General features: G+C 42.5%; 10 protein-coding genes across 10 annotated transcripts; 5 read left to right on the top strand and 5 right to left on the bottom strand.

Moving 5' to 3' along the window:
- Positions 1 to 255: 255 nt before the first annotated feature.
- Positions 256 to 3,443, top strand: EAE97_002616 (uncharacterized protein). The gene is made up of 3 exons (XM_038873128.1): positions 256 to 2,549; positions 2,636 to 2,953; positions 3,003 to 3,443. The coding sequence occupies exons 1-3, from the start codon at positions 534 to 536 to the stop codon at positions 3,246 to 3,248; spliced, it is 2,580 nt and encodes an 859-aa protein (XP_038736334.1). The 5' UTR covers positions 256 to 533; the 3' UTR covers positions 3,249 to 3,443.
- A 2,497-nt stretch (positions 3,444 to 5,940) lies between these two features.
- EAE97_002615 (uncharacterized protein) lies at positions 5,941 to 6,799 on the bottom strand (the record flags this gene model as incomplete). The annotated part of the gene is made up of 3 exons (XM_038873127.1): positions 5,941 to 6,017; positions 6,075 to 6,388; positions 6,441 to 6,799. The coding sequence occupies 3 exons, from the start codon at positions 6,797 to 6,799 to the stop codon at positions 5,941 to 5,943; spliced, it is 750 nt and encodes a 249-aa protein (XP_038736333.1).
- Positions 6,800 to 8,860: 2,061 nt separating this feature from the next.
- EAE97_002614 (uncharacterized protein) lies at positions 8,861 to 9,493 on the bottom strand (the record flags this gene model as incomplete). The annotated part of the gene is made up of 1 exon (XM_038873126.1): positions 8,861 to 9,493. One exon carries the CDS (start codon positions 9,491 to 9,493, stop codon positions 8,861 to 8,863), a length of 633 nt encoding a protein of 210 aa, XP_038736332.1.
- A 405-nt stretch (positions 9,494 to 9,898) lies between these two features.
- EAE97_002613 (uncharacterized protein) lies at positions 9,899 to 11,033 on the bottom strand (the record flags this gene model as incomplete). The annotated part of the gene is made up of 4 exons (XM_038873125.1): positions 9,899 to 10,288; positions 10,345 to 10,695; positions 10,748 to 10,880; positions 11,011 to 11,033. 4 exons carry the CDS (start codon positions 11,031 to 11,033, stop codon positions 9,899 to 9,901), a joined length of 897 nt encoding a protein of 298 aa, XP_038736331.1.
- A 763-nt stretch (positions 11,034 to 11,796) lies between these two features.
- On the top strand, positions 11,797 to 12,616 carry EAE97_002612 (uncharacterized protein; the record flags this gene model as incomplete). The annotated part of the gene is made up of 2 exons (XM_038873124.1): positions 11,797 to 11,962; positions 12,042 to 12,616. 2 exons carry the CDS (start codon positions 11,797 to 11,799, stop codon positions 12,614 to 12,616), a joined length of 741 nt encoding a protein of 246 aa, XP_038736330.1.
- A 301-nt stretch (positions 12,617 to 12,917) lies between these two features.
- Positions 12,918 to 13,692, bottom strand: EAE97_002611 (uncharacterized protein; the record flags this gene model as incomplete). Its single annotated transcript, XM_038873123.1, has 3 exons — positions 12,918 to 13,255; positions 13,312 to 13,338; positions 13,413 to 13,692. The coding sequence occupies 3 exons, from the start codon at positions 13,690 to 13,692 to the stop codon at positions 12,918 to 12,920; spliced, it is 645 nt and encodes a 214-aa protein (XP_038736329.1).
- A 453-nt stretch (positions 13,693 to 14,145) lies between these two features.
- Positions 14,146 to 15,467, bottom strand: EAE97_002610 (uncharacterized protein; the record flags this gene model as incomplete). The annotated part of the gene is made up of 2 exons (XM_038873122.1): positions 14,146 to 14,994; positions 15,174 to 15,467. 2 exons carry the CDS (start codon positions 15,465 to 15,467, stop codon positions 14,146 to 14,148), a joined length of 1,143 nt encoding a protein of 380 aa, XP_038736328.1.
- Positions 15,468 to 17,061: 1,594 nt separating this feature from the next.
- On the top strand, positions 17,062 to 17,953 carry EAE97_002609 (uncharacterized protein; the record flags this gene model as incomplete). The annotated part of the gene is made up of 3 exons (XM_038873121.1): positions 17,062 to 17,099; positions 17,178 to 17,364; positions 17,432 to 17,953. 3 exons carry the CDS (start codon positions 17,062 to 17,064, stop codon positions 17,951 to 17,953), a joined length of 747 nt encoding a protein of 248 aa, XP_038736327.1.
- A 1,148-nt stretch (positions 17,954 to 19,101) lies between these two features.
- Positions 19,102 to 20,222, top strand: EAE97_002608 (uncharacterized protein; the record flags this gene model as incomplete). The annotated part of the gene is made up of 4 exons (XM_038873120.1): positions 19,102 to 19,157; positions 19,253 to 19,430; positions 19,495 to 19,698; positions 19,968 to 20,222. The coding sequence occupies 4 exons, from the start codon at positions 19,102 to 19,104 to the stop codon at positions 20,220 to 20,222; spliced, it is 693 nt and encodes a 230-aa protein (XP_038736326.1).
- A 2,725-nt stretch (positions 20,223 to 22,947) lies between these two features.
- On the top strand, positions 22,948 to 24,414 carry EAE97_002607 (uncharacterized protein; the record flags this gene model as incomplete). The annotated part of the gene is made up of 1 exon (XM_038873119.1): positions 22,948 to 24,414. The coding sequence occupies one exon, from the start codon at positions 22,948 to 22,950 to the stop codon at positions 24,412 to 24,414; it is 1,467 nt and encodes a 488-aa protein (XP_038736325.1).
- Between the last annotated feature and the right edge of the window lie 114 nt (positions 24,415 to 24,528).

Raw genomic sequence — 24,528 nt, 5'->3', positions numbered from 1 at the left:
TCGAGTATGAGTCAGTATTGTGTTAATGTCTTCACCGTAAAGTGGAAGTTTCAATATATACAATGCTTGTCTCCCAAAAATTATTCTGTTTGTGGCTAATGTAGGAGGGCTCCGAGGATTTTCTATAGTGCAGCGGCCGCATATCCCGATGACCGAGCCTAAGAACCCCACTAAGCGCTCATAGCAGTTGCAGTCACCTTTTTTTTTTAATGCTCAGCCCTACTCGTACCCAGACAATCTAATAATTATCCAATCATCAAAGGGATTCGCCTGACCTTTTTCTTCTTTGGGTATTGAGCTAAGCAGCATCCTACTTTCGTTACCAAGGTATAGTATCTGCCCTGCCTTGCACTCTGCCTACTACTTTTCTCAAGATTTTAATATCTTGAGCTTCATTTGACTACCCAGTAACCTATCCATTTCCCCGGTGTGACTCTTTGCTGGATAAGGAAGGAACATAGAGGATATTGCCGTTGCTTGATGTTGATAAAAAGACAAGCAAATCTCCCCTAAAATTCAAGAGTTTCTCTTACATGCTATTCGTCTACAAACTTCTATATCCAAGACTTCTTTCAACTTTACTCAAAGGTCATTCAACTTCCCAATTTACTATTACATCAAAGTTTTTGAATCTTTCAAACCACCCCGCTCTAACACATCTACCAAAACATTCTGTCGCCATGGCTGAACATAAAGTTGTTCCTCATAAATCTCAAAATGTAGAAGAAGTTCAAACACTTCTTCGAAATCTCAATGACAGCGCCGGCAAGGGAAAGAAACATGGGTTTAGTTGCAAGAAAACACCTTTCCAGGTCGATGGATCTCCAGCAAAGATTGTGGTCGAATCTTGGCGTTTTCAAGATTGGGACTACAAGCGACATGATCTACCTACATACGCCCGAGGTCTCTTCACTAGCAAAAATGAAAAGGGTCAGCCAGAGGTTGCAGTCCGTGGTTATGATAAATTCTTCAATACGGAAGAGGTTAGTTCTACGAAATGGGACCAAATCGAAGCCAACACCAAGGGTCCCTATGAATTGAGTCTCAAAGAAAATGGATGCATTGTCTTTATCAGCGGTCTTCACGATGGCACTCTCTTGGTTTGTAGCAAACATTCTACCGGCCAAGGAAATAAACCAGAAATGAGCCACGCAAAAGCTGCTGACAGATGGGTCGACAAACAACTTCAAGCCATTGGAAAAACCCGACAGGATCTCGCCAGAGAGCTTAGAAAGAGAAATGCCACCGCGGTGGCTGAGCTTTGCGATGATGATTTCGAGGAGCATATTTTAGCTTATGGTAAAGATGATGCAGGTCTTTATCTTCATGGTATCAATATCAACCTGCCAGAGTTTATGACTTACCCTGGAGAGCAAGTTCAGGCTTTTGCAGCCGAATGGGGATTCAAAAAGACTGATTTCCTGGTAATGGACGATATTCAAGTCGCCAAAGCTTTCCTTAATGAAGTAGCTGAAACCGGATCTTATCAAGGACGTGATATCGAAGGTTTCGTCATTCGTTGCAAGGCTCGTACCAGATCAAACGAGTCATACTCAGATTGGTTCTTCAAGTACAAATTTGAAGAGCCATATCTTATGTATAGACAATGGCGTGAATGTACAAAGGCCTTGATTTCCGGAAAACCAGCTCGATTTAGAAAGCATGTCAAGATTACAGAAGAATACCTTCTGTTTGCACGAAAACGCCTTGCCGAGGATCCTAAGTTGGGGAAAGAGTATGCACATAATCATGGTATTATCAAGTTGAGAGATGATTTCCTGAAGGAAATTAATCTGAAGGGTTCGGATATTATCCGCCAAGAATATTCTCAACTTGGAGGTTCACCAGATGAAGTGCATAATAATGTCATTCTATGTCCAGTTGCAACAATTGGTTGTGGAAAGACAACTATTGCCCTTGCACTCACTCATCTATTTGGTTGGGGCCATGTTCAGAATGACAACATTACGGGCAAAGGTCGTCCACCTCGATTCACCAAGGAAATTTTGACGCAGCTCGAAGAAAAGCCTGTTGTCTTTGCTGATCGAAATAACGCCTCAAGACATGAACGAAAGCAACTGATTGATGATGTACATCTTACTCATCCGCATGTTCGACTCGTCGTCTTGAATTTTGTTCACGATAGAGCAAGCATCGAGAGAGTTCGACAAGTTACTCAAGATCGAGTAATTAACCGCGGCGACAATCATCAGACTCTTCAAGCAGCATCGGATACGAAGAAAGTTGTTGGTATCATGGAAAGTTTCATTCAACGCTTTGAACCAGTAAATATATCTGCACCACCAGATGACGGATTTGACTCCTCTATCGAACTGGATCCTACTAAGGACTCGCGAGAGAATCTTGAGACTGTTGTTGGACAGCTTTCAGCACAGTTTCCAAAGCTTTTTATCGATTTGCCCACGAGCGAGGATCTTGATGAGGCAATTCAATTTGCATTGAGCGATTACAAACCAGATCTCAGACATGAAGTTGGTCGTGGACCGCCTAATAGTCACAATAAGAATCAACAGAAAGAGAACAGAAATGTACGTGATGATAATGATGATGATGAAAATGCCCAAAAAAGAAAGCGTACACGTACCGAATAACGCTGACCCCAAATTTATTACAGCAAACTCAGCAACCACAGATTGCAAAGAAGAGGAAACCATTGGAATACGTCTCCATTGATCTTCCTCGAAATGATATTAAGGAGACGCTTGATGATGCTTTCGGGCGTGTATCCTCAAACAAAGCGAAATTTTACAGAGCCTTAGAGGGAATGCGTCGAGTTCAACCAGAATTTCACGTCACTCTTATTCATCGAGCTAACTCCAAGCAATTCCCTGTGTTGTGGCAGAAGTACAGCGATTTACACGCGGATCAAGTTTCTAAAGATCCATGGAGTTCCGGAACGGGATTTGGCAACTGTCAAGTTATGCTGGAGAGAGTAGGTTCTATCTTTTCATCATTTGTAAGATGACCACTAACAGAAGTAGATCGTATGGGATGACCGTATCATGGCAATCGTAGCTAGAATTATCGATGATGGATGGGAATGCACGAACGAAGTTGCACATATTACTGTTGGTACAAGAGGAAATGATGTTAAACCCAAGGAAAGCAATGATTTGTTGAAGCGTTGGCTTGCGCAGGGTAGTGGGGATGAAAGTGGAATCGGAGAGATTGCTATTGAAGGCAGGAAGACTGTCCAGGGAGTTGTCAAGGGTGTTCTTTCTAGATGAGAGAATAGGTGGTAAAATGGATGTTTGTGGGTAAGAGTGGATGGATAGAAGGAACGGATGGATGGTGAAAAAAAATAGTAATCTTTTAGCGATTTGGTGGATATGATACTGGAATATCTTCGCTCTGTTATCTTTGGCATGAATGCATAGGACTTGAATCTCTAGGATTCATGAATAAACGCAATATCTTCTCTTCCAAGTTGGTTATTCGTATACTGTCCCTAATCATGAGATGTGTGTGATTTGAAATGACATCTTGCATCAACCCGCCGACAAACCAGAATAATACACACAGACACACACTCTCTCTGAATCCACCTCTGCGAAACTACCCTGCGTTCACAATGATTCATGCGTGGTACTGTATATTGGCATCGATAATGAACAAAAGTCTTAAATACCGGCCCCCAGTCTCTACCCTACATCAAATGACCACTCTTTTATTGCTTTCAAGTCTCCACATGCACTAACATACGTACTTGCCATAAGGTTACCACACTACACTTCATTCTGCGGTGCTGCAGTACCATTGACGGCTTTGCAATTTTATTGAAAGGCGTTTGTATTGGATGGATGGTGGAGTTGGTGGTGGGTAATTGGTGGGTGAGCGAATGAGTGAGTGAGTGGTTCATTGAGAATGCTGTTGTGGAAGTGATAGTTCGATATTGGGGGATTGGGAGGTAATGGATGTTTGAATCGTGGGAATCTTGGAATCGAAATCTTTGAGGAAGGAGGAAGGGAGAGAGGGTAACAGTAAGTGGGAAGGAAGTAAAGCAAGGCTAACCAAAACATGGGAAAGGAGGAAGTGAGAAAGAAAGCAAGCACGAAAGAAAGAAAGAAAGAAAAATGCAAGGAACGATTCTTCCCCCACTTCTAAGAATTCTCATCATAAAGAACGATCGTCTTGCTCAAGATCTAGAGGGGTATTGGATAGGTCACTCAATGTGCTACATATCCTCACCCATAACAGACAAAATGCGAATTCGAATCCGAGTTTTGGTTTCATCGGTAGAGAGGGGTATTTTGCGTGCTACTTAGGTTTTTGGGTACTACCTACCTATACTATATCTGTTTCCGTCTGAAAAAAAGATATCAATATGATTTCTTTCGCTTCTTTGTATTTGCAGGGTAAAGTGTGTTTACTCCCATACCGTATCTTTATATCTATCACTCTATTAGATTCACACTATTACCTCTTTTCTGTCTTTTGCTAGTAGATGGTTTTATATATATATATAATATAATCGACCAATCGATTTTCTATCACATCGCATCACATCACAATACTTCTCTCCACCATATCTCCACCGCATAACACCCTACCCATCACAAAATACAAACACGACACGAGTCACATACGCAGAGAAATAGTATAAGAACACCAAACATGTGTTCTCTACATATGTCGTGGCATCTATCGAGAGTTAGTTTGAAAGAAGCTTATATTCCCGCATTGGTGATTCGACAAAATAATTCGAATCACAGATATCGAGATTATCCCCACAAGTGATGCGAAAGGAAGTAATACTGCATGCAGCAGCCTATCGTTCCCGCATTCGATGGGTATGTGATGTCCCTTGCGAATTTGAATATCGATACAAACAATCACAAGATAGGTACAAGTGGTTTAACAGATGTTTGGAGTAACGGGGTGAGATTGCGCGCGTAGATCTGAAGGTCAATGCCACATGTACGATTTATGTTCGCTAGAATTGTTGGAGTTGATGGAATTGGTTTCCTTGGGTAGGTACTTAGGTCCTAGGGTGGGTGACACGTAGCGGAAAGAGTGATGTACAAATAACGTGATGCTTTTGATGTGATGGATGTCGTATAGATCCCAATATCTACACTACACCACGACAACTACATAAACAGAGCATCGAGTCACTTCAAATCGCAGGTAGTATCTCAAGTCAAACAAAAGTATGAAAGCAAGAAAGTCCAATCAATCGAAATTTAGAAAAAATAGCTTCAGCGGAGCCCATTTTCCGACCATAGAACTTTTGCCTATCCCCCCAAATATCAAGCATAAACTCCATCCATAAAACCATCCATCCAGTGGACCCAGCCCAAACCATCCTATCCTGTCCTACCATCCCTCCCCCAACCTTTGAAAAGAAGGTACCTGCAAAAACAAAATCCCAACGAAACAAGCCCCCAATATGATGTATATGCCAATTGCAAAGAGCAAAGAGAAAAAAAAGAGAGACGAAAGATAAGATATCATAACCGGATCGAATCTATCTATCAAATCTATGTAAGTCTCCGAGTATTGTGAGAATTCCGTAGGCAACAATATAGGTGGAGACTTGGACGTCTAGAGACCCAAATATGAAACGCAACAAGCGAAACATGCCAGATGTTGTTTTGTTAGAAGCTTTTGCAATAAGGTTGATGAAGAAATAGATTAGAGTTTGTTTCAAATGACGCGATGAAAAGACGACAAGCAAAAAAAAAGCTCTTTAAAATAGGAACGGTCGACGAAAAGGTGACGAGGCAAGTAATTGCTTTTGTGCGAAAAGCGAAAATGGAAATGGAGACGTAAATTCATGTAAAAACGTAAACGGTGCTCCTTCGTGAAACACTGGAAAGTTTGTCATGGTCTCGTGAGAAGTGAAATGATCGCACTGAGTTGTCGATTATGAAAAGTCGAAAATTTGTCTCGGGGTGCAGATCATCGCTGCTTAATTGCTCAAGCGTTGATAACGTTGACGGAGGGATGACGAAGGGGCGGGAAGACATTGACGCCGTATTGACCGCCCATATTTCCTGAAGGGGAAACATTAGTGAAAAGATATAGATTGAGAAGTAAGATGAGGAACAAACCTGGTGGAGAATAATTGCAGACAGTATACCAAGCTGGCATACTTGGCCAAATGTCCATCGGTTGACAAAGTTGGGTTGCACAGCCAACAGAATTGGTACCAAGCCAAACCATCTGAGTGAAATGACCCCAATCTTCAAAGGTGGTCAAATCTGGGTTGTTCTTACCATAGTAAGAAGGAAGGTAGGTTGGTTGTTCCCCATTGTACCACATGTTTGTGGCAGCGACAGCCATCTCCTTGTTGGCACCAAGAGCCTTAGCATTGGTGGAACCGTATGCAGCAATGTTTTGTCCATATCCACCGCCATTAATATTCCTAAAGAAGAGTTAGTGCGGGTAAGACAGAGGTGACCCAGAAAAGTACTCACATGTTGTGACCCCACTTGCATGTTGCAGCAAGAACTTGAGCGGATGCAACAAGCTTTGTGTCCCACTTAAGGAGAGGAACAGAGTGATTGGCGCGATGAATATTGTGGTGATACAAAGCAGTCGAAACATAGTCTGTGGGAGTCGCAGTTGGGACTGGTGCCAATGTGGTGGAAGGATAGACGGTAGTGGTGACATGAAGGATGGTTGTTGCAACTGGCTTCCCATTGGAATTATAGATGACTTCGGTGACATCGTAGGTTTGGATGATTTGGCGCTTGAGGCGATTGAGAAAGTCAGTGATTGGCGATGCTGTTACCGTCAAGGCAAGTAGCATAGCCAAAGCAAATTGCAAACGCATCTTGGCGATATTGTAAAAACTTGAGTTATGTGTCTCTGGTAGATCGATAGGATGTGAGGTGTGAATGGCACGTCCAAAGAAACGAGGAAGAATTATAAAATTAAATTTCTAGGTATCAAGCACTAGAAGTAGAGCTTGGTAAAGACTGTGGGTACAGAAAAGAGATCTAAGGTCTGGTTGAAAGATTGTAATGTTTTGGTAGAAGAGGAGGAGGGGAAGGCGGTTGAATGTTTGTTTATATTCCCAAAATATTTCCACGTGGATTTTGATAATAGCGTCCCGTCTCTTGAAGAAATTACTCGGTTATATCACTCAATCGAGACTCAATATTAAAAACAAGATGAGGCAGGAACCTTAATCGGACCTTCAATTCACTTTTTGGGGGAGATTGAGGAGGAAATATAGAGAAAATTGAGAGTGATTTGAATGGTGATTGGATCTGTTAATGACGTATTGAATTCTGAGATTTGTATTACTTGACTGCGACGCGGATGTCTTACAGTCCGTGAAGCTTGATAGTTGTACGGGATTATGTGATTGTAATGATATTTGAAGTTGCTCTTTCTTTTTCTGCATCTTATCATGTGGTGTAGGAAAGTGCAAATCACCATAGGAACCTGGGGCCCCAGATACTCGCCACTACCTTGATGAAGATATTGATGAGTCTTATTAAAGAATGAATTTATGACTCTTGAGTCTCCAATTCTTCACTCAAATGAGTTTTCAAAGTAAATTTCCGGTATGTGGACGCCACATGGCGCACCGGCTTCTTAATATCAACATGTTTCCATGCCTCTCAAAATGAAATGACAAACAAAATTACCTACCTACAATGCCCAGATGAGCATAATAAGGACCCCGGTCGAATGATGGCTTGAAGTGACATCCATGATAGATTCATAATCATAATAAACTTAAGAGATAGCTGTCATTCACTGTCCATCTAGCGGTGTCGTCTGTTGTTGACTTGTGTTCCATTCCTAATTCTCCGCATTCCTGGAACTTGGCTATATTCGAAAAGAAATCAGTCCCAAGACTCTTGGGCATGATAACTTTCCAAAATCATCTCAAAGCATTCTCCTTTACAATAATACACTTGAGCCGACAATATACACAGCTCTTGGCTTTCGCCAATGTTTTTGTTCTTGGAAACTCCTAAAACCTGGAGAACCTCGACTCCTTTGCCACAGATACGACAGTGAATAGCTGGAATGTGGGCAGATTAGCGGTGTTGTCTTCTAAACTGTCTTCAAATAAACATCATTCAATCTGTCAAATGATGCTTTGAGGTCTAATCCAAGGTTCAAGAGAATTTCCGTGGGCAAGGAAAACCAGAAGTTCAGACATGGAGAATCATGTGGATGGAAAATGGCTTGCAGACCGCTGAGACGCATGTGTTGAGATTATGAGTTGGGAGAATTTTAGGACTTCTGTGTACGAAGACGGAGAAGTGCCAAATGTCTCTTCAAATCAATGCTCAGGTTCGTGTCCAAAAGCCCCTGAAAAGAATGCAGTCATTGATAAACCATGTGGAAACTTAAAAGATGAAAACGTCAGCAAAACTATGGCAGGTGCAAAATAGAAGTCATTTTGGAAACAGCAAGAGGGGCCAAGTGTTTCGAAGTCCAAGAAACTTTTAAAAGACCAAACATGCATCGATTGTTGATGAACACTTGTCCTTGATGTTTGATAGTTGGAGAGAGAAGAGAGACATGGTTAAGTACCGTGAGCTGTCCTTTGTTCTTGTTGACTAGTGGCTGCTTAGTTGCTCCCTTTTCGGTGCACTCGGTGTCTTACTCATGCCACCCTCCCCAAGTATTGCGATTATCATAGCCCAAGATCCAAGTACGTTCCAAAACTTCAGAGCCTAGGAGAACCTTTGTATTGTGTCAAACCGGTAGATGCATACCGTTCCTGTGCGTCCCATATTTATTGTACAATTTACTTTCTCCTCCAATCGATCTTTTGCTCTAATACATTAATAAACGGCTCCCAGGTACGGATATCTCAATTTCCTATCTCAATCACGCATATATGCTTGGTATATTCGATAAACGCCTTCTATAGTTTGCCCTTCCCAATCCCCTCCATCTCTCTTCCCAATTCCTCCCTCAACTGCGCCGCTAAAACCTTAGCTTCATCTTCATCCAATTCGCTCCTCTGCCCCCTCCCAAACATCGTAAAAGATCGATTGCGTAACTCGGGAGTTAGCCCCGGTCTCGGAATAATGTGAAAGTGTACATGCGGTACCACTTGCGCTGCAGCAGCTCCTATATTTATCGCCATCATTAGCAACGATTTCTCCATTCCATTGTTCCACCAGATATCTATAATAGACCTAGCTACAACCCTAGATGCGGCGGAACTTCCAAGACACGAATCCCGGGGTAACTCACCGTTGTTTTGAACAATATTCCAGTCCCACACACCGGTGACCTTAGCTAACACTCGAGATAGTCTCGGGAGCCATTCGCCTAACTCTCGCGCTTCTTCTTCACTCACGTCCGATAATTTTTCGTTGTGATTACGAGTTGTGACTAGTAGATGTCCGGGGGAAAGGGGCATAATATCGAGAAATGCCATGCACTGAGGTGTGCTGAGGACTACGAACGCGGATGGAGTGGTAAGATCTGGGTTTGCGAGAGATGAGGATGGTGGGTAATTGGATGCTATGCTGCAAAACGGACAAGTCATGATGATTGAGAAGCCCCTACAAAAGGGCTATAATGATGTTCTCGTGATATGCATATTGTGTAGACTCAAGTTGATGATGCTCAATTGTGGATGAAGGAGCTTGGGGATGGAATTTATTTTACCGAGGCTATGATGCAACTTGCTTCTTTATCAGAGTATCCCCAACCTCTCTTTGAAGACCATCAATCATTTATTCGTTTCACGATAGTAAACCATCCAAAAATTTCAAATGCATCTATTCATGGCGTAATATACATGATTCGACCCAAAGTCTAGAGTCATTATGGGCAACAATGTCAGGTTATTGCAAGACATGTTTTCAAAAGCACAAGCTACGAAATGATCATGAGAAGCTCTATATTCAATTACTTCATGGTATCTCTAAATTATATACAATTAAATCCTTTACTCATCATCGCCGAAGAAAACCTTGATAGGTAACCAGGCATCTCCACAGACCTTGAATCTATCTTTCAGGTTGTCTAATTTCTCAACTTCCTCGCTGGTCAATTCCCAACCATCAAGCTCGTAGTTCTTCTCAACACGTTCCTTGTTGACGGATTTTGGAATGACAGACCATCCCTTTTGGATACCCCAGGCAAGAAGTACTTGTTGTGGAGTCTTGCCCTTTGCTTCGGCGAGGGACAATAAGGTCTGGTCCTTGTACAAAGGCGAGTTTGTGCTACCGAGACAAGAGTAACCGGTGCTGTGGATACCCTTTGATGTGTTGTATGCAACGAGCTTTGGGGATGGGTTGTTTGGGTGGAGCTCGATTTGGTTAACGGCTGGGACAATCTACATGATAAATTAGAATCAATGAATAATAGACAAACATCGGAGCTTGGACATACGGTGGTTCCTGGGTCGCTGAGGAGCTTCTCCAAGTTTCTAATACCAAAGTTCGATACACCAATGTTCTTTACTTTGCCAGTGGCAGGAAGCTTTTGCATTTCGTGCCATGTCTTGATGAAGTCCCAATCTGGGTAGTGCTTCTTTAAGTCATCTGGGTCGGTGGATGATGGCCAATGCATGAGATATAAGTCGACGTAATCGGTACCAAGAGACTTCAAGGAAGAATCAATACCTTCCTGAACTCTCTTGTGCCATGGGTTGTCGAGTTTGGTAGTAAGCCAAATCTCTTCTCTTGGGACACCGGACGCCTTGATACCTTGGCCAACTTCTGATTCGTTTCCGTATGCAAGCTAATAATCTATCAGAATTGGATCTGATGCCACAATATGTTCATCGACTTACAGCTGTATCAATGTGTCTGTAACCTTTGCGAAGGGCAATCTCTACAGCCTTCTCAACTTCACCTGGTGGTGATTGCCATGTGCCGAGACCAATAGCTGGAATCTTAGCACCGGTGTTGAGGGTGAAGGTCTTTCTGGATAGAGGAATAGTGTGTGAGCTTATGTTACGAACTGGTTTGAAATGGGATGTGACAGTCGCCAGTCTGCGCAGACTTCTGCTTTTGACGTGAATTCCTATCAAGGGGTCGGAATGGAAGAACTTACGAGGTAACGTTATTTGCAGACATTTTTACGGTTTGTAAGTTTGTTAGATGTTTTAGGTGTGCAATAGAAGGAATAAGAGAAGAAAGATAATGAGTTGCGAGGACAAAGTGAATACTTATACCTTTACTTGACCCAGGAAGCCATGCATGAGGATTATTTGATACCGGATGACGACAACCTATAGAATATCCACAAAATACTTTACCTCCGGGTTATGTCTATTCCATATGAAGAAGTTCAACCTGCCGATACGTGAAATTCAAAGATAATCCGCTGCACAATGAGGGGCTCTGGTAGAAGGTTCTCTGTCGCAGGGTGGAGTATGGAGGGGCAATCCCACTTCAGGCTCTATTGAACCGAAGGAAGATTGACATGCGCACCAATCATGTTTTACAATGCCGTTTGAGATTATTCCTAGTAATTTCCTACGTCAGAATCCCCCATCATAGCTTGAAAACCCTTCCCAATTGACATATTTGAGAGGCAAATATTGGATACTGTTCAGTATTTGTATGACTAAAGATGGATCTAGCTTGAATTGGAGAATAGACTTTAGCCTAAATGCTATATCGACTTCTAGAACCTCTTTAATCTGAATCAATTCAAAATTTTGTACAGTTCCGTCTCAAAGTGCGAAATTGCTCCGTAGCGGGGGAGAAGGCGGGGAGTCGGAGCGTAACACACGTGATGTGATGTCGAGAAACCTTGTCGGCGCAATCTCACGAATCTTAGAAACTAGAAACTAAACGCCTCTGTACCATTCGTGCGCATACAAACAAAACCGCAATGTCCTCCGGATTTGTATCAGGTGGTACTGCAGATGCTCCAACTGAGCGCAGTGATGAATGGTTAGCCGCTCAACAAGAAATCGAGGCTAATAGACAACGAAAAGCTATCGAAGCTAGACAACAAGATGGAAAGAGCTTGTTCGAGATCCTAGAAGCAAATAAAGGTACACATCTAGGACCATTGCGCCCGCTCACACGTTAATTTCTTAGGCTGATCACTTAGGGGTGCGTTGAATAAATCAGCTGCCAAACAAGATGCATTCGAAGAAGCCAATAAACTCAAGAATCAATTCCGATCATTAGATGAAGATGAAATCGAGTTCTTGGATTCTGTTCTAGAAAGTACGAGGGCTGAGGAAGATAGAGTGCGAAAAGAAACTGCGGAGGGGCTAGAGCTATTTAGAAGACAACAAGAAGATGCAGACAAGAAGGCGAGAGCAGCAGATGATGATGGAGCACAAACACAAGATGGTTCGCCGGTGCGGGGGGATGAATGGGGCACTACGGGTCGAAAGCGCAAGCGTACGAAGGATAAGGAAGTACTGAAAGGAGTCAAAGTTAGGAGAGCTTCATCTTCCGCAGAACAAGCTTCATCCTCCACATCTACCAAAGAAATGTCAACGAAACCTGCGAAAGACGATTTTGACTCAATTGCAACGAATACTAAGCCACCGGCTTCTAAAGATTCAGCCAAAATCTCGGACTCAAAGCCTGCAAAGGTAGCACCCAAGCCTGTGGCAGCCAAAAAGCCATCACCTCCCCCATCCAACAAAGCACTAGGACTGGTAGATTATGGATCTGACGAGGATTCTGACTGAATGTTGTGAGGAGTTTCTACGGGGAGTTTGGAGTGGACATATACAACTTTGATTGATAATACATGACTCTTCAATAAGCCGAAGATTATCACGAAAGTTGCAGAATAAATATAGTAGGTGAAACTATTTCCAAAAGACGCTATGCTTGATCATGTTAATTCATGACGCGCATGTCAAATTATTACAAGAGATAGGTATCTACAGACAAAGAAGTGCTATGTACTTGCTCACGAGAGCTCTATAAATTATCCTTTCATCTTCAATAACCTTCAAATAGTGCTCTCAATGGAAACAAAGCTTTTCACAGCTTGAATCTGGCGAGGTTCAAAACCATTTCTCTACCAGTGACCCAAGTTGTTCTCCACAAAGTTGGGAAGTCCAAAGTACTGGTAAGACCATCGGCAAATCCAAAACCCAACATAGGTGGGATCCAACCTCTAGCATACTCGAGAGCGAAACAAGCCGCATCCATCTTATACTGCTTAACAGTACCACGACGAAGATGGTGAACACTTCCTTGGGGATAGACTTCAGGTTCGAAGTCACCAGGGGTATAGGCGAGTTGAGTTCCGTGAATGATGTGGAAATAGTCATCGGCTGTATGACGGCCGGTATGTCCTTCAGTACCGATTGTTGTTCCTATGCACAGTCAGTATCCCCACTCAGACTCCGAATCTACCCATGGGTGAACAAACCAAAGATAATCAAATATTCCGTAATACCTATGAAGCGAATTAGCACACTCGTCTCTCCAAACGATCCCGACCTGAGACTCGTGACCTCATTGGGAACTTACTAGCATGAATAATATACATAGCACCCATAGCCCCGCCAGCATTATTGAAAATCCATTCCTGATCCAAATTGATGTAGCCACCGGGGTGCTTCTCACTCAATTCATCCACAATGAACTTCACAACCTGAGCGGTGTCATTACCATGAGCACCAATGGCGCGCTGGGAGAGATCATGAAGTTGAGTCGGTGTAAAGATGTAAAAGGACTCAAGACGTGCATCTAAGAAGTAGTAGAGGGCAGTGAGGAGACCAAAGATGGCTCCGTAGGTGAGGAGCTTCATGATGGGAATTTGTGAATTGAGTGAATGGATGTTTCACTTCTTGTGAAGAATAAAAAGGAGTGTTTACTCTTATGTCGGTCTGGCAATAAATTTGATAATTTCGCAAGCCAGGTACGAAGATTTAATGTGGATCTGGTAACCAATCGGGTTCTCCAGTGATAGCTGGCAGGGCAGTTAGGGGTTATTCTAGAAGAACGGCTAGGACGGGAACAGGGGAAGCTCCGGAAGCTTGGGATGAATTTCTGATAGAAAAGTCGAGAGCGTTTGCAAGTCAGATAAGAAGATATTGGTCAAGTAAGATATCATTAGTATTAATATAAATCTGCATCCAACTCTCTGTTCATACCAAATTCTCTGTTTATATCAATACCAATACTGGTAGCCAATATCATGAGATTTATCTCACTAGAATAATCATACTCGATTTACCTATGCGTCTCACTTCCAGCCTGATCAGTCTGATTCTGACTCTCCATGATCCTCATCATCTGCTTTCTTCTTCGATTTTTTGAAATGCTCCTTTCCATCCGTAATATAAGCTTCGACTTCTTGACCATCAAATTTTCGCCCATTCATCAACTTAGCGCATGCTTTCGCTGATTCCGCGTTTGCAAATCTTACACTTGCAACTCCGTCTTCCTCCAAATCGTATAGAACCACATTCGTTACCTCGCCGAGCTTGCCACACTCATCTCGAATATCTTCTTTGATATCCAACATTGCAGCTGGGTCTTCTTCTAGCTCCTTCAAAGTGAACATATGTTTCAATATAACGACTTTATCCCACTTCGAGCTGGTTTCCACAAGGGCCGATGGCTCGTCATCGCTCCAATCTGCCAGTCGCGCATCTAATTTCTGCGTCTTTTTGATAATCTTCTGCTTGTCCTTCATACTGGTCTTAGGCTTCTCTTTCTCATTTCCATCTGCGTCTGTTTGTTGAACCTTCTTGTAGCTCGCTTCTGCAGCCTGGACCCGCATCTTGATTCTCTCTTTAGATGTGCCTCCATCTATCCTAAAATCTGTATCATCCAGTAGCATTATGGCCATCTGCACAGATGGTGCCTTGAAAAATACGATAAGAGCATCGCCCTTGAATTCTCCTTTCTCGTCTGTATAAAGCTTAATTCTCGGTTTTCCGCTGTCGATTTCTTCAGCGATAACACCGCACTTTCGTGAAAAGACTTCGTGAACTTCCTCAACAGTAACATCGGATGGCAAACCAGTAACATAAACTGCGGTGTTTGCTCGTGGTGGTAGAGGTTTTTTGGTTTTCTTTGGGGCTTTCACAATTCGGCCACCCTCCTAGGTAGACTCAGCATCGAAGATAATGAATGAAATAAAAGATACAGATAATTGCATAAGCTCCAGCTAGGTATCGCATACCAAACTGAGATAAGTAGATATGAAACGCTGTAAAATGCTGGTAGAACGGGTGCACAATCACAAATATATCTCGAATATGAAGCCTAAAATTGACTTACATCCTCGCCATTGACATACTCCTGCTTCCTTTTCCTCTTTATAGCATCAACCGGCTCACTCTCATCTACTCCAGATACTTTATATGCTTTCTGCTGTTCTTCCAATAATGCCTCATCTAACACCGGTATCCATCGTTTGATCGCATCATCGAATTCGAATTCTGTGCCATCGTCTTGCACAAGTAGGTATTTCTGGTCGAGCTTCGAAAATGATATGCGATCGTCGGAATCGAATTCTTCGGGATTGGTAGGAAATGGAGCAGTTGCGCCTTCGATATTTTGTCTTTGCTCCATGGTTGGTACGATCTGTGGTGGTTTGTTTATGGGACAGCTCGGGTGGGGGTTGATGTGGTGATAGTCGCAAGTCTTGAGAGTCGAAGCTCGGTGAAAGTTTCGCGAAGCGATTTGATCTATGGGCTATCTTCGCATCAATAGTTTAACAACAAAAATTTCAAAATTGAACTAAGACTATCATTTTTTGAAGCCACAGGCTTTCGGATGAAGGACTTGTTCATTGAATGGTTACTAGTTCCAGTTAGTCTGCGACGATGCCTTGCTGTAGCCCAATGAGCGTGGAGCGCAATATCTCGAATGCGCGTCAACTTAGTCCCAAATCCGGCATGTTTAGTACGAAACAAACTTCTCCCATTGGCAAAGTTAACAGTGACAGTTACGTCGTCGATTACAGTAGTCTAGATGCTTCCAGGCTCTATAGAGTGATCACGAAGGAGGTGGTGAGGTAGTAAGCTCTCCACCAACAAAGGGACATCTGCTGCCATCGTTCGGACTAGCCATCGGAAAGCGGGTTTTGTATGAGCAGCAAGCATCTAATCCTTTTCCAATTCACAAATTCACCTTTTCGCTTGTACAGGGTAATCAGTATTGCCTGTATCGAAAGCAAAGATTGGCACCTCGATTTCGACTCATCTTTAGATTGACAGAGGTAACCACTCTTCTAGCGAGGACCTCACATGCCTAAATTTTAGCATGCACCTCTTTGCTGAAGTGAATGAAGCTGATATTTATCCTCTCTATTTGCGCTTCAAGCAGTAAAAACGCATGGTTTCCATTGTCAATTTGTTCATCAGAGCATACGTCAGGGGTTTCAATGGCTAAAAATCTATGTTCTAATGTATATATTCAGAGCAACCTTCCCGAGGGGCCGATTCTGGCTCCAATACTTGTCAGAGATGTTCCAAACTGGTAGACTGGATGCAAGCTCTCCATGTTTGAAAGTAGTGCATTGTTCAAAGTGGATTCGAGATTTCAAATCATTGAATCATTCAATTAGAGTAGACATTGAAAGGTTCTGATTGTCGAACCGCAGACCGAACCAATCAAGAGTTTGGCAAAATATACTCAATGCACATGATTGCCTTTGGTATAGAATTTCATAGTATGTCTCGAGCCTATCTGCTTCAGTTTCACACAACTACGATGTAGGTAGCTGTTCGAGTGAATTTAGTTGGATCTCGAACTCACCTTTATCCTCATTGTCTCGCTTAGTTTCGAAGAGAGTAGTATTTAAGTATCGCATTCGACATTGTGACCATGTCTTCTTTCTTCAACTTCCACAACTCCTACGAATGTCGATCTTGCTTTCAATTTGCTTTGCTCTCCAGTCACAAAGACGATAGTTAGATTAGAATTCCGACCTTCCACAAACTTCTAGGTGTTGTATATACTACGGCATCGCCTATTCTTGTCTCGGAAATTTCACTTCGCTCACGATCTGACGGTAACAACTATCTCCTAGCACTGTCCGTTGCCGCCTCTATTTTTTCTTGAAGTAGGCACAAACAAGATCGCTTTTATCCATAAATCAATTTCTTTGGAGTTATCTTTTTCTGCCGGCACTCAATTCGACCTAATCCCATCTAACTACACCATGTCCTCAATTTGTATCAAGCGGTCTGGATCTGACAAGTATGTCTTCTCTCTCCCCTGTCGCGTTTGTTCCCGCCTGTTCTATTTTGTCTTCTACGTCTAACGTCACACATATAGTTTGGAAGCGCCTCCAGCAAAAAAGTCGCTCGTAATCAAATTTCCGGTCGCACATATGAGGCTCGTGGATGCAGTCGATATAGCAGCCAGATACAACGAAACTTTGTTTGCCAAGCATAGCCAGGAAGAATCTCGGAGAGCTCGCGTGACTATCGCGTCTGCTTTTGTCACCAAATATAAAAAGTTGGTAGGTAAATGTTCTATCTGTAGCAGATTAAAATGAATTTTGGTTGAGCCTCTCTGACTGGTTGCAGGATAAGGTGATTGAAGCTCAAGACTTGGTCATTGAACAGTCGAAAGCCGTGATTGCTACGCTGGACCGTTTGATTCAAAAATTTGACGCTCTTCCTTCTACGAGAATTGGGGAGCTTCGTGAGAGTTTGGAGGAAATGGTTCCACGAAGAGCTATAGAAACAGTCGCAACTATTCAACAGTTGTTCAACGCAGTCAATATGGATGAGCAAAGTGCCCAGAAGCAGATTATAAAGAATGCCGAAAAGACAAGAGTGGTCGCTAATGCAGCTAAGATGATGCTAGCGGATCGCAAGAAGCGTTACTTGTTTCCTTATTTCGTTACGTCTATTGCCTCAAGGGGATGTGGTGTAGAAATCGGCAAATATACTGGTCTTGCAGCAACTCAACGAACCATGCAAACTTGGGCTGCAAAGTTTGCAATGGAGGAGATGTTTAGGGTCGGTAAGATTGGTCGCTGGTGGGAGGCTGATACCGCCGAAGTAGCTGGAGTAATGGCGATAGACATTGGTTCTCTTTTCTAGGAATCTCCTGGTGTTTAGTTAAAGTTTTAAGATTCATAAAAGCACTGTCTGTTCTGCCGTTCACTTGCTGTTCTACGGTATAATCATCTGCGCTTCGCTTGGCAATAATCAAAGCACGCTGTTAAATAGTCTTCAAATTTTATCACTCCGAAGCCAATCTAAACAGTATAATATTTCTACTGCCTTGGTGATGAAAATACTTATTGCATCAACCTTCATCGGTCGCCGCTCTCCTCTCGGGTCGAACTTGATATATTCTTACTCCAAATACCCGAAATACGCTCGATCATGCATTCGTTGTAGTCTTTTATGATTTACCGGCTTCTCAAGCAAAGTCACCTTTCGGATGTATTTCCAAGGCTACAACCCAATTTACTGAAAAAGAACTGCTACATGATACTTATGTGCGTTCTAGTTCATTGATGTCAGACTTGATATTGTTGGTGTCTGTTACATTCGAGAATAATGACCATGGACAATGAAAGCAGCAATATGTGGTCAATGGAGCTTTTTTCGGGCCAATCTGTTCATATGTGTTTCAGTTTTGTAAGTTCAATTGCCCCATGATTCAAAATGAATCTCTTCGGGTATGAACTTGAGAAAACATTCCCCAAAGTTAAAAGCATAAAAGTGAAGCTTGAAGAAAATGGAAGGTCACAAAGCACTCCAGTATTGTCAGATTCACTACCTATTTGCTTTCGGTAGGTACCTCACTTAAAGTTGGATAGAGGTCCATTCAAGAATTCTCTTCCCTTCCAATTTCTTACTCTCTTTCAAACCCTTCTCCATTACTTTCTACACCGAGAAAACAATATCCTCGAATTCTCCAATTTCCCACCACGACTACACCTTTCCGATCTAGTTCAACAGTTCACCAACTTCAAGATGGCTGACTGTATCTAAGATCTCGATCTGCCTTTCTTGGTCACCGCCATCAAGCCACTCAATCAGGTATATCTCAATTCGCGAAATCCACAACAGCTGGTGACCTTCAAATCAAGCCAAACCACACTTTTATCAAATTTAAAGTCCCGCCATTAACCATGTCCTCTTCAGCATCAGCAGTTTCCAAGAGACCTGCCGCTGCCATATCTTCCAACAATCACTCCGGTTCAACCCCTAAGCGTCTTTAGAGCTTTCAAGAATTCATGACACCCGATAGCGAGTCCGACTCTGGATCCGATACCCCATCCCTCACAAGAAGGTATGTCTACCTGGCTCTCAAAGTATACTTCTCGGGAAGGCAATATCAAAATTCACAAGATGTCATCAGCATCAATCGTCTAACAAAATACATAGCCAGAAACCCGATTTGGCATATCTTCAACGTGAGGAATCTAAAGATGCAGGATTCCTTACTATTTTTATTTCAAACGACTGTTGTCTTCGCTCTGAGACACCAGCCACTGTGGTAGCCACTTTGGCAACTAAGGGAAAAATCCTTCGAAAGTGTATGCTCGAGGGTCTACACAGCTTGGTGCGTATACGTCAGCAACACACTCAAGCCTCAGCAAAATCCGTGGACTGACCAACCGTTACAGCAGGAGCAAAAGGAAATAATTGATGGTTTAATTGCCAAACCCTTGGAATATGTGGCACCTCCTTTGCTCGCTATCGAACCATTTGCGTTGCCCGAACACTGGATCCTGAACCGTCGATCGACCTATGATGTAGTCACAGACATGCTCGTGGGGGATACTGATATGAGCAGTGTCCCTTACCTTACGACGGAAGAGATACTCGAGGTAAATCGGCACTTTGATCCCCCATACTGTAATCTTACATACATCTGACTGGCATATAGTGGGAAGCTTCATACCAGAAGACCGAGGTAGAGATGGCAGCTAAACGTGAACAGTGGCGTTTAGAGTCTGAAAAAAGACGAGAAGAAAAGTTATTGCAATTAATGTCCATAGACGAGGCAGAAGAATAGCCTTTATTATAGTACGGCTTTCTATTCCCTGTTAGTAAGATCTAGATCTTCTGTATCTAATACAATACTAACGTGCTATAGTCATGTCCTTTCCCCGTCGGAACAGCGTGGTTTGCACTCGAATTCGATTACGTTACTGATCTTCGTATTTTATCACCATCGATCGATGCATCACCCTCTGTCTTGAAAGGCGTACAATTTTTTCACTGCGAATTTATTTTCGTCGTCACTAAATGCGTTCCTGCTCACATCCAAAAGTTTCAACAGGGTTATCAGAGCAAATTTCATATTTTATCAGCGGCTGCGGCTATCGAGGGTACATTCATTCAAGCATAGCCTCTGAACTGGTCACTCCGGACTTGTTCCTGATTCTACTGGATGCAAAATCTTTGCCCAAAAACTCCTTATACTTTATCGGATACAAATAGGGGGGGCGAAAATGCAGGTTACTGCAACATTATACTTGAGACTCTTGCACTTACCATTGACATCTATCTTTTACAGCCAATTCAAACAATTTAACTTTCATGCTGATATCCATGTGATATGAATTATGTGATATCTAACATACTCTGGCTGTAGATATATCTTCGACCGGATACATGCCTGCGGGCGGGGGTCAGGTAGATATGAAAGTTTGATAGGTTACCAATCATTATCTTGCTCTCCACTTTTCCATTTTATCTGTCTGTATATGGAATCCAAGTTCAGAACTCGAAAAGTACATTCCATCAGACCTCAAACTAACTTTTGGAGAAAAACACATTGGAACTCAACTATAGACATGTGCGATCGGCAATATGGATTGAGAGTTGCTCTATAAAAGTGGAGAGTGAGTCTCTTTCTTAAGTCTTTAGCCTTTCTTGACTCATTTCCCCCTCCTCTCCTTTTGCTTGATAGTGCACTAAGATATCTGATGTCTGTCATGAAGCTAGCATTCGGTTCTCAGAAACTGGCTCACAATATCTTGATGGTAACAAGGTCGCTTGCACATGTTCAGAATGTGCTATTGAAAAGACACAAGGGAAATAACTTTAGATCCGATGAAACCCCCAGAGAACATCCAATTCAACGCGAAGCCATTAGAGTTCTCGGATTCTCTCCGAGAAAGAATTGAAAGGTCAGACATGTGGTGATGTCTCTATACGAAATGTTGCATCGAGAGAAATTACATTGAATCAATGCTGCTGTACTTACCGCAAAAGAAGTCATAGAGGTTGGTTGCCAACGCGTGCGGGTATCCGATTGTGCACCTTACTGACTTTGCACGACAGTATCTAAAAGGACCACAACGATCAGTCGAAGCTATCAAGGATGTTAAACCCTACGCTAGAGTAGACCCTGAATATGCAGAGCAAGAGGAAACTCAACGCTGGAGAACAGAACATTTGTTCGATGCCAATATTAAGAACGAAAGACAATGGAAGGCACTGAGCTGGCAAGCATATCGGGAGCTATTGGAAGATTCTGACTCCGAATATGATATCTCGGATGAGCACCTTGGCCACTATGATGGCTGTATTGATTGTTATGATTGTGAAGACCTGATCAAAACTAATTATGATCCATGGAGTCTCACCAGTCGAATTCACTCACGACATCAATGAGTTACTTGCCTTAGCTCATATCTTTCGATTCGCGCAACATCCATATCAGGTTGGACATGATGCGTTACTATTTCATTTCGAAACCAAGTCATAGGTATCGCTTCACTTGGCGACAATCAATGTTTCCGACAGACGCATACTTACCGATCTCGTTGAACTCTCCAAAGTCACCGAGTTGTTTTTAGATAGTTACCATTACTATGTTTTATGAACCTGAGTGTGATATATGCATGACTTTAGTTCAAAGATCGATCATGTTCGGTCTGATTGTGAGATGAAACACAATAGCAAATAACGCAAATCCAACAGTAAAACAGTTCACCTCTCAAAAATATGGGAAGTTAGACACTTTCTTTCACTGATTGGATCTCATCCAACTCTGAAGGCTTTCTCTTCAGTGAGACAAACTACATCCCAATGGAAACACTCTCTTGAATTCTATCAGACACTTTTCACTACTGGAAGGAATTATAATACATAGTCTCTGTATCATAATTCCCAAAAGGTAAGAGTGTAAAGTGAACTTGTTGTTTACTCACTTGAGCAAAATCACGTACAAAAATCAACCCCCACAAAACCCACAAGCGGCGGCTCTTTTGTGGGCTCTATGATCCACAGCTGAAGTAGACTGACTTGAGCCAAATATGCTTTATCAAAACTTACTAAGTACCTAACGGGAGCGTGTATGTGGGAGACGGATTTGGATCAATCAAATACAAGGCCATTGAATAATGGTTGTGTTGGCTTGTAATAGCCTTGATCAAAAACAAATGATATCTTGAAGTCTTTAACTTTGGTTGATTGGACAGAGTGTGCACGGGCCATACCTAGGTAGTTGTAGGTTGTTAGATCACAAACTACAACTTATTATTGCAATTTTTAGCAAAAGTTATTTCGAACATGCCAGTAGCATTAAGGACACAGGAAAATTTCAAGGAGGGATCTGAGACTCAAAAAATGCAAAAGAATGAGCTAGCAAGTCCCAGTTTCGATCTGGGGACCTCCGGGTTATGAGCCCGGCGCGCTTCCACTGCGCCAACTTGCTTGTTGCTTGTTGCTTGATTGATATGTGAAGGGGACAATTTTAACAATATATCTCAAATAAATAACTTATCTAAGCCATAATCATGCGCTACCCGACCATCTACCAATTGCTATTCATAGTTAATCTTTGATATCCAAATCAACCTCGAAACCTCTAAAACATATCAAACTTGGTCTCGTTGTTGCTCAAAATGCAATTAGACATCAAGCTATTACAGCGTTCTCTCTTTCCTTGACTATCGCTAAATATTGTCTAAGATACATTATACTTCACCCAGAGCTTGATATCTTTCGAGTATCTCATGAATCCATCTCTACTAACCAGACAAACCTTAGAATGGAATCATCATATTATAAAATAACAATATTCCAACTACACAATTAGACACTTGATTTACACCTGCACAATCATGGCATCACCAGCACTAACAATTCGAAATCTCTCTACGACTCCACTCGAATTAAAATCACTGGAACGATTTGAATCTGCAGAAGGGAAAGCTAGCGGGGTAAATATCACCAGAATAACCAGAAGTCTTACTGGGTTTATGTACCTTAACAGCACTCCAACCTCACCACAATTAGCAGAAAAAGCCGAAAGCTTCAGTCGTCAAGATGTTTCAATACCAATTGCTCCTTTTGAAACCAAAGTTACAGATGTGGAACCCCAAGGAAACCAAATCCTGCGATTGACATTCGAGACAAATGGCGAACGATACCGAATTGATACCCCAACCCCATTGCATCGCTCAACCGTTCTCACACCTCTCTCGCACAATCCCACCTACGAATTTACAGGTGTATATCTACCCAAGTACCATTTTCTCGCAATCTTCTCCTCAGCCAAATTAGCATCATGGATGTCCAATCTCAAAGACGAAACTCCCTTAGCCGCTCTCAGTATACCCGGTACACATAATTCCCCAACGTATCACGCCGCATTACCTTCCGTACGCTGTCAAGCTGTCAGTGTGAAGGAGCAACTCAATAATGGTATTCGTTTCCTCGATATACGAGTTCAACCACAGGATCCCAATGATCCTGCTGCAGAGGGTCTAATTCTCGTTCATAGCGCTTTTCCCGTTTCCCTTACGGGCCACAAATACTTTCGAGATTTGGTCAACCATGTGAAAGTATTTCTGGATGCGCATCCTACGGAAACAGTCATAATGTCTATAAAAAGAGAAGGTGTTGGAAAGGCTACGGATCAACAGCTTAGTCAAATTCTCAACCATCATTATACTCAGGATTCGACTCGCTGGTTCACGGGCAATCGCATTCCAGCTCTAGGAGAAGTTCGAGGGAAGATTGTTGTTATACGTCGCTTCGGCCTAGACGACTCCTTAAAAGGCGAGAACGATGGAACAGGTTTATATATCGACGCAGAAAGTTGGCCAGACAACTGTGCAGACGGTGTATGTACAAGTGGAGAAATCCGAGTACAAGACTTCTACGAGGTTGCCGAGTCTTCGAATATCGAGAAGAAGATTGGTTATTCCACTGATCAGCTCGAAAGAGCTGCTAAAACCATTGCCGTGCTGTCTGAAGATTTGGGTGTCGCTAGCGCCGAATCGGCAAAACAACCATTCTTCATGAATTTCTTGAGTGCCTCGAACTTTTGGAGAGCGAACTGTTGGCCAGACAAGATTGCAGAAAAGGTTAACCCCGTGATCGTTGATTATCTATGCAGAAAGCATAGTGAAACAACTTCCAGTGAGCAGCCAGATAGTGCAAGTATAGGTGATGGTAGTACGGGAATTGTGGTTTGTGATTGGGTCGGAACAGATGGGGACTGGGACTTGGTGAGGTGTATCTTGGCAATGAATGCAAAGCTGGAGCTTAGAGAGAAAGACCGTCCTTCAGATCCCCCTTCATAGACGAGAAATAGACCAGAGATGGTTATGATTTCAAGCTTTACGATGCAAATGGTCCATAAAACAATATTCCGTTTCTACAGATATAATACATTCCGTTACATGCTTATTCATTAT

Source organism: Botrytis byssoidea, assembly GCF_014898295.1.
Source record: "Botrytis byssoidea strain MUCL 94 chromosome Unknown BBYS_004, whole genome shotgun sequence".
In the NCBI taxonomy this organism is placed as follows: domain Eukaryota; kingdom Fungi; phylum Ascomycota; class Leotiomycetes; order Helotiales; family Sclerotiniaceae; genus Botrytis; species Botrytis byssoidea.
This window is presented reverse-complemented; position numbering and strand designations above follow the sequence as displayed.

Coding starts and splice junctions, on each gene's coding strand:
- EAE97_002616 (XM_038873128.1), top strand. CDS start 534: ATGCTATTCGTCTACAAACTTCTATATCCAAGACTTCTTTCAACTTTA. Junction 2,550..2,635: donor AACAGAAAGAGAACAGAAAT/GTACGTGATGAT, acceptor AATTTATTACAG/CAAACTCAGCAACCACAGAT. Junction 2,954..3,002: donor GTCAAGTTATGCTGGAGAGA/GTAGGTTCTATC, acceptor TAACAGAAGTAG/ATCGTATGGGATGACCGTAT.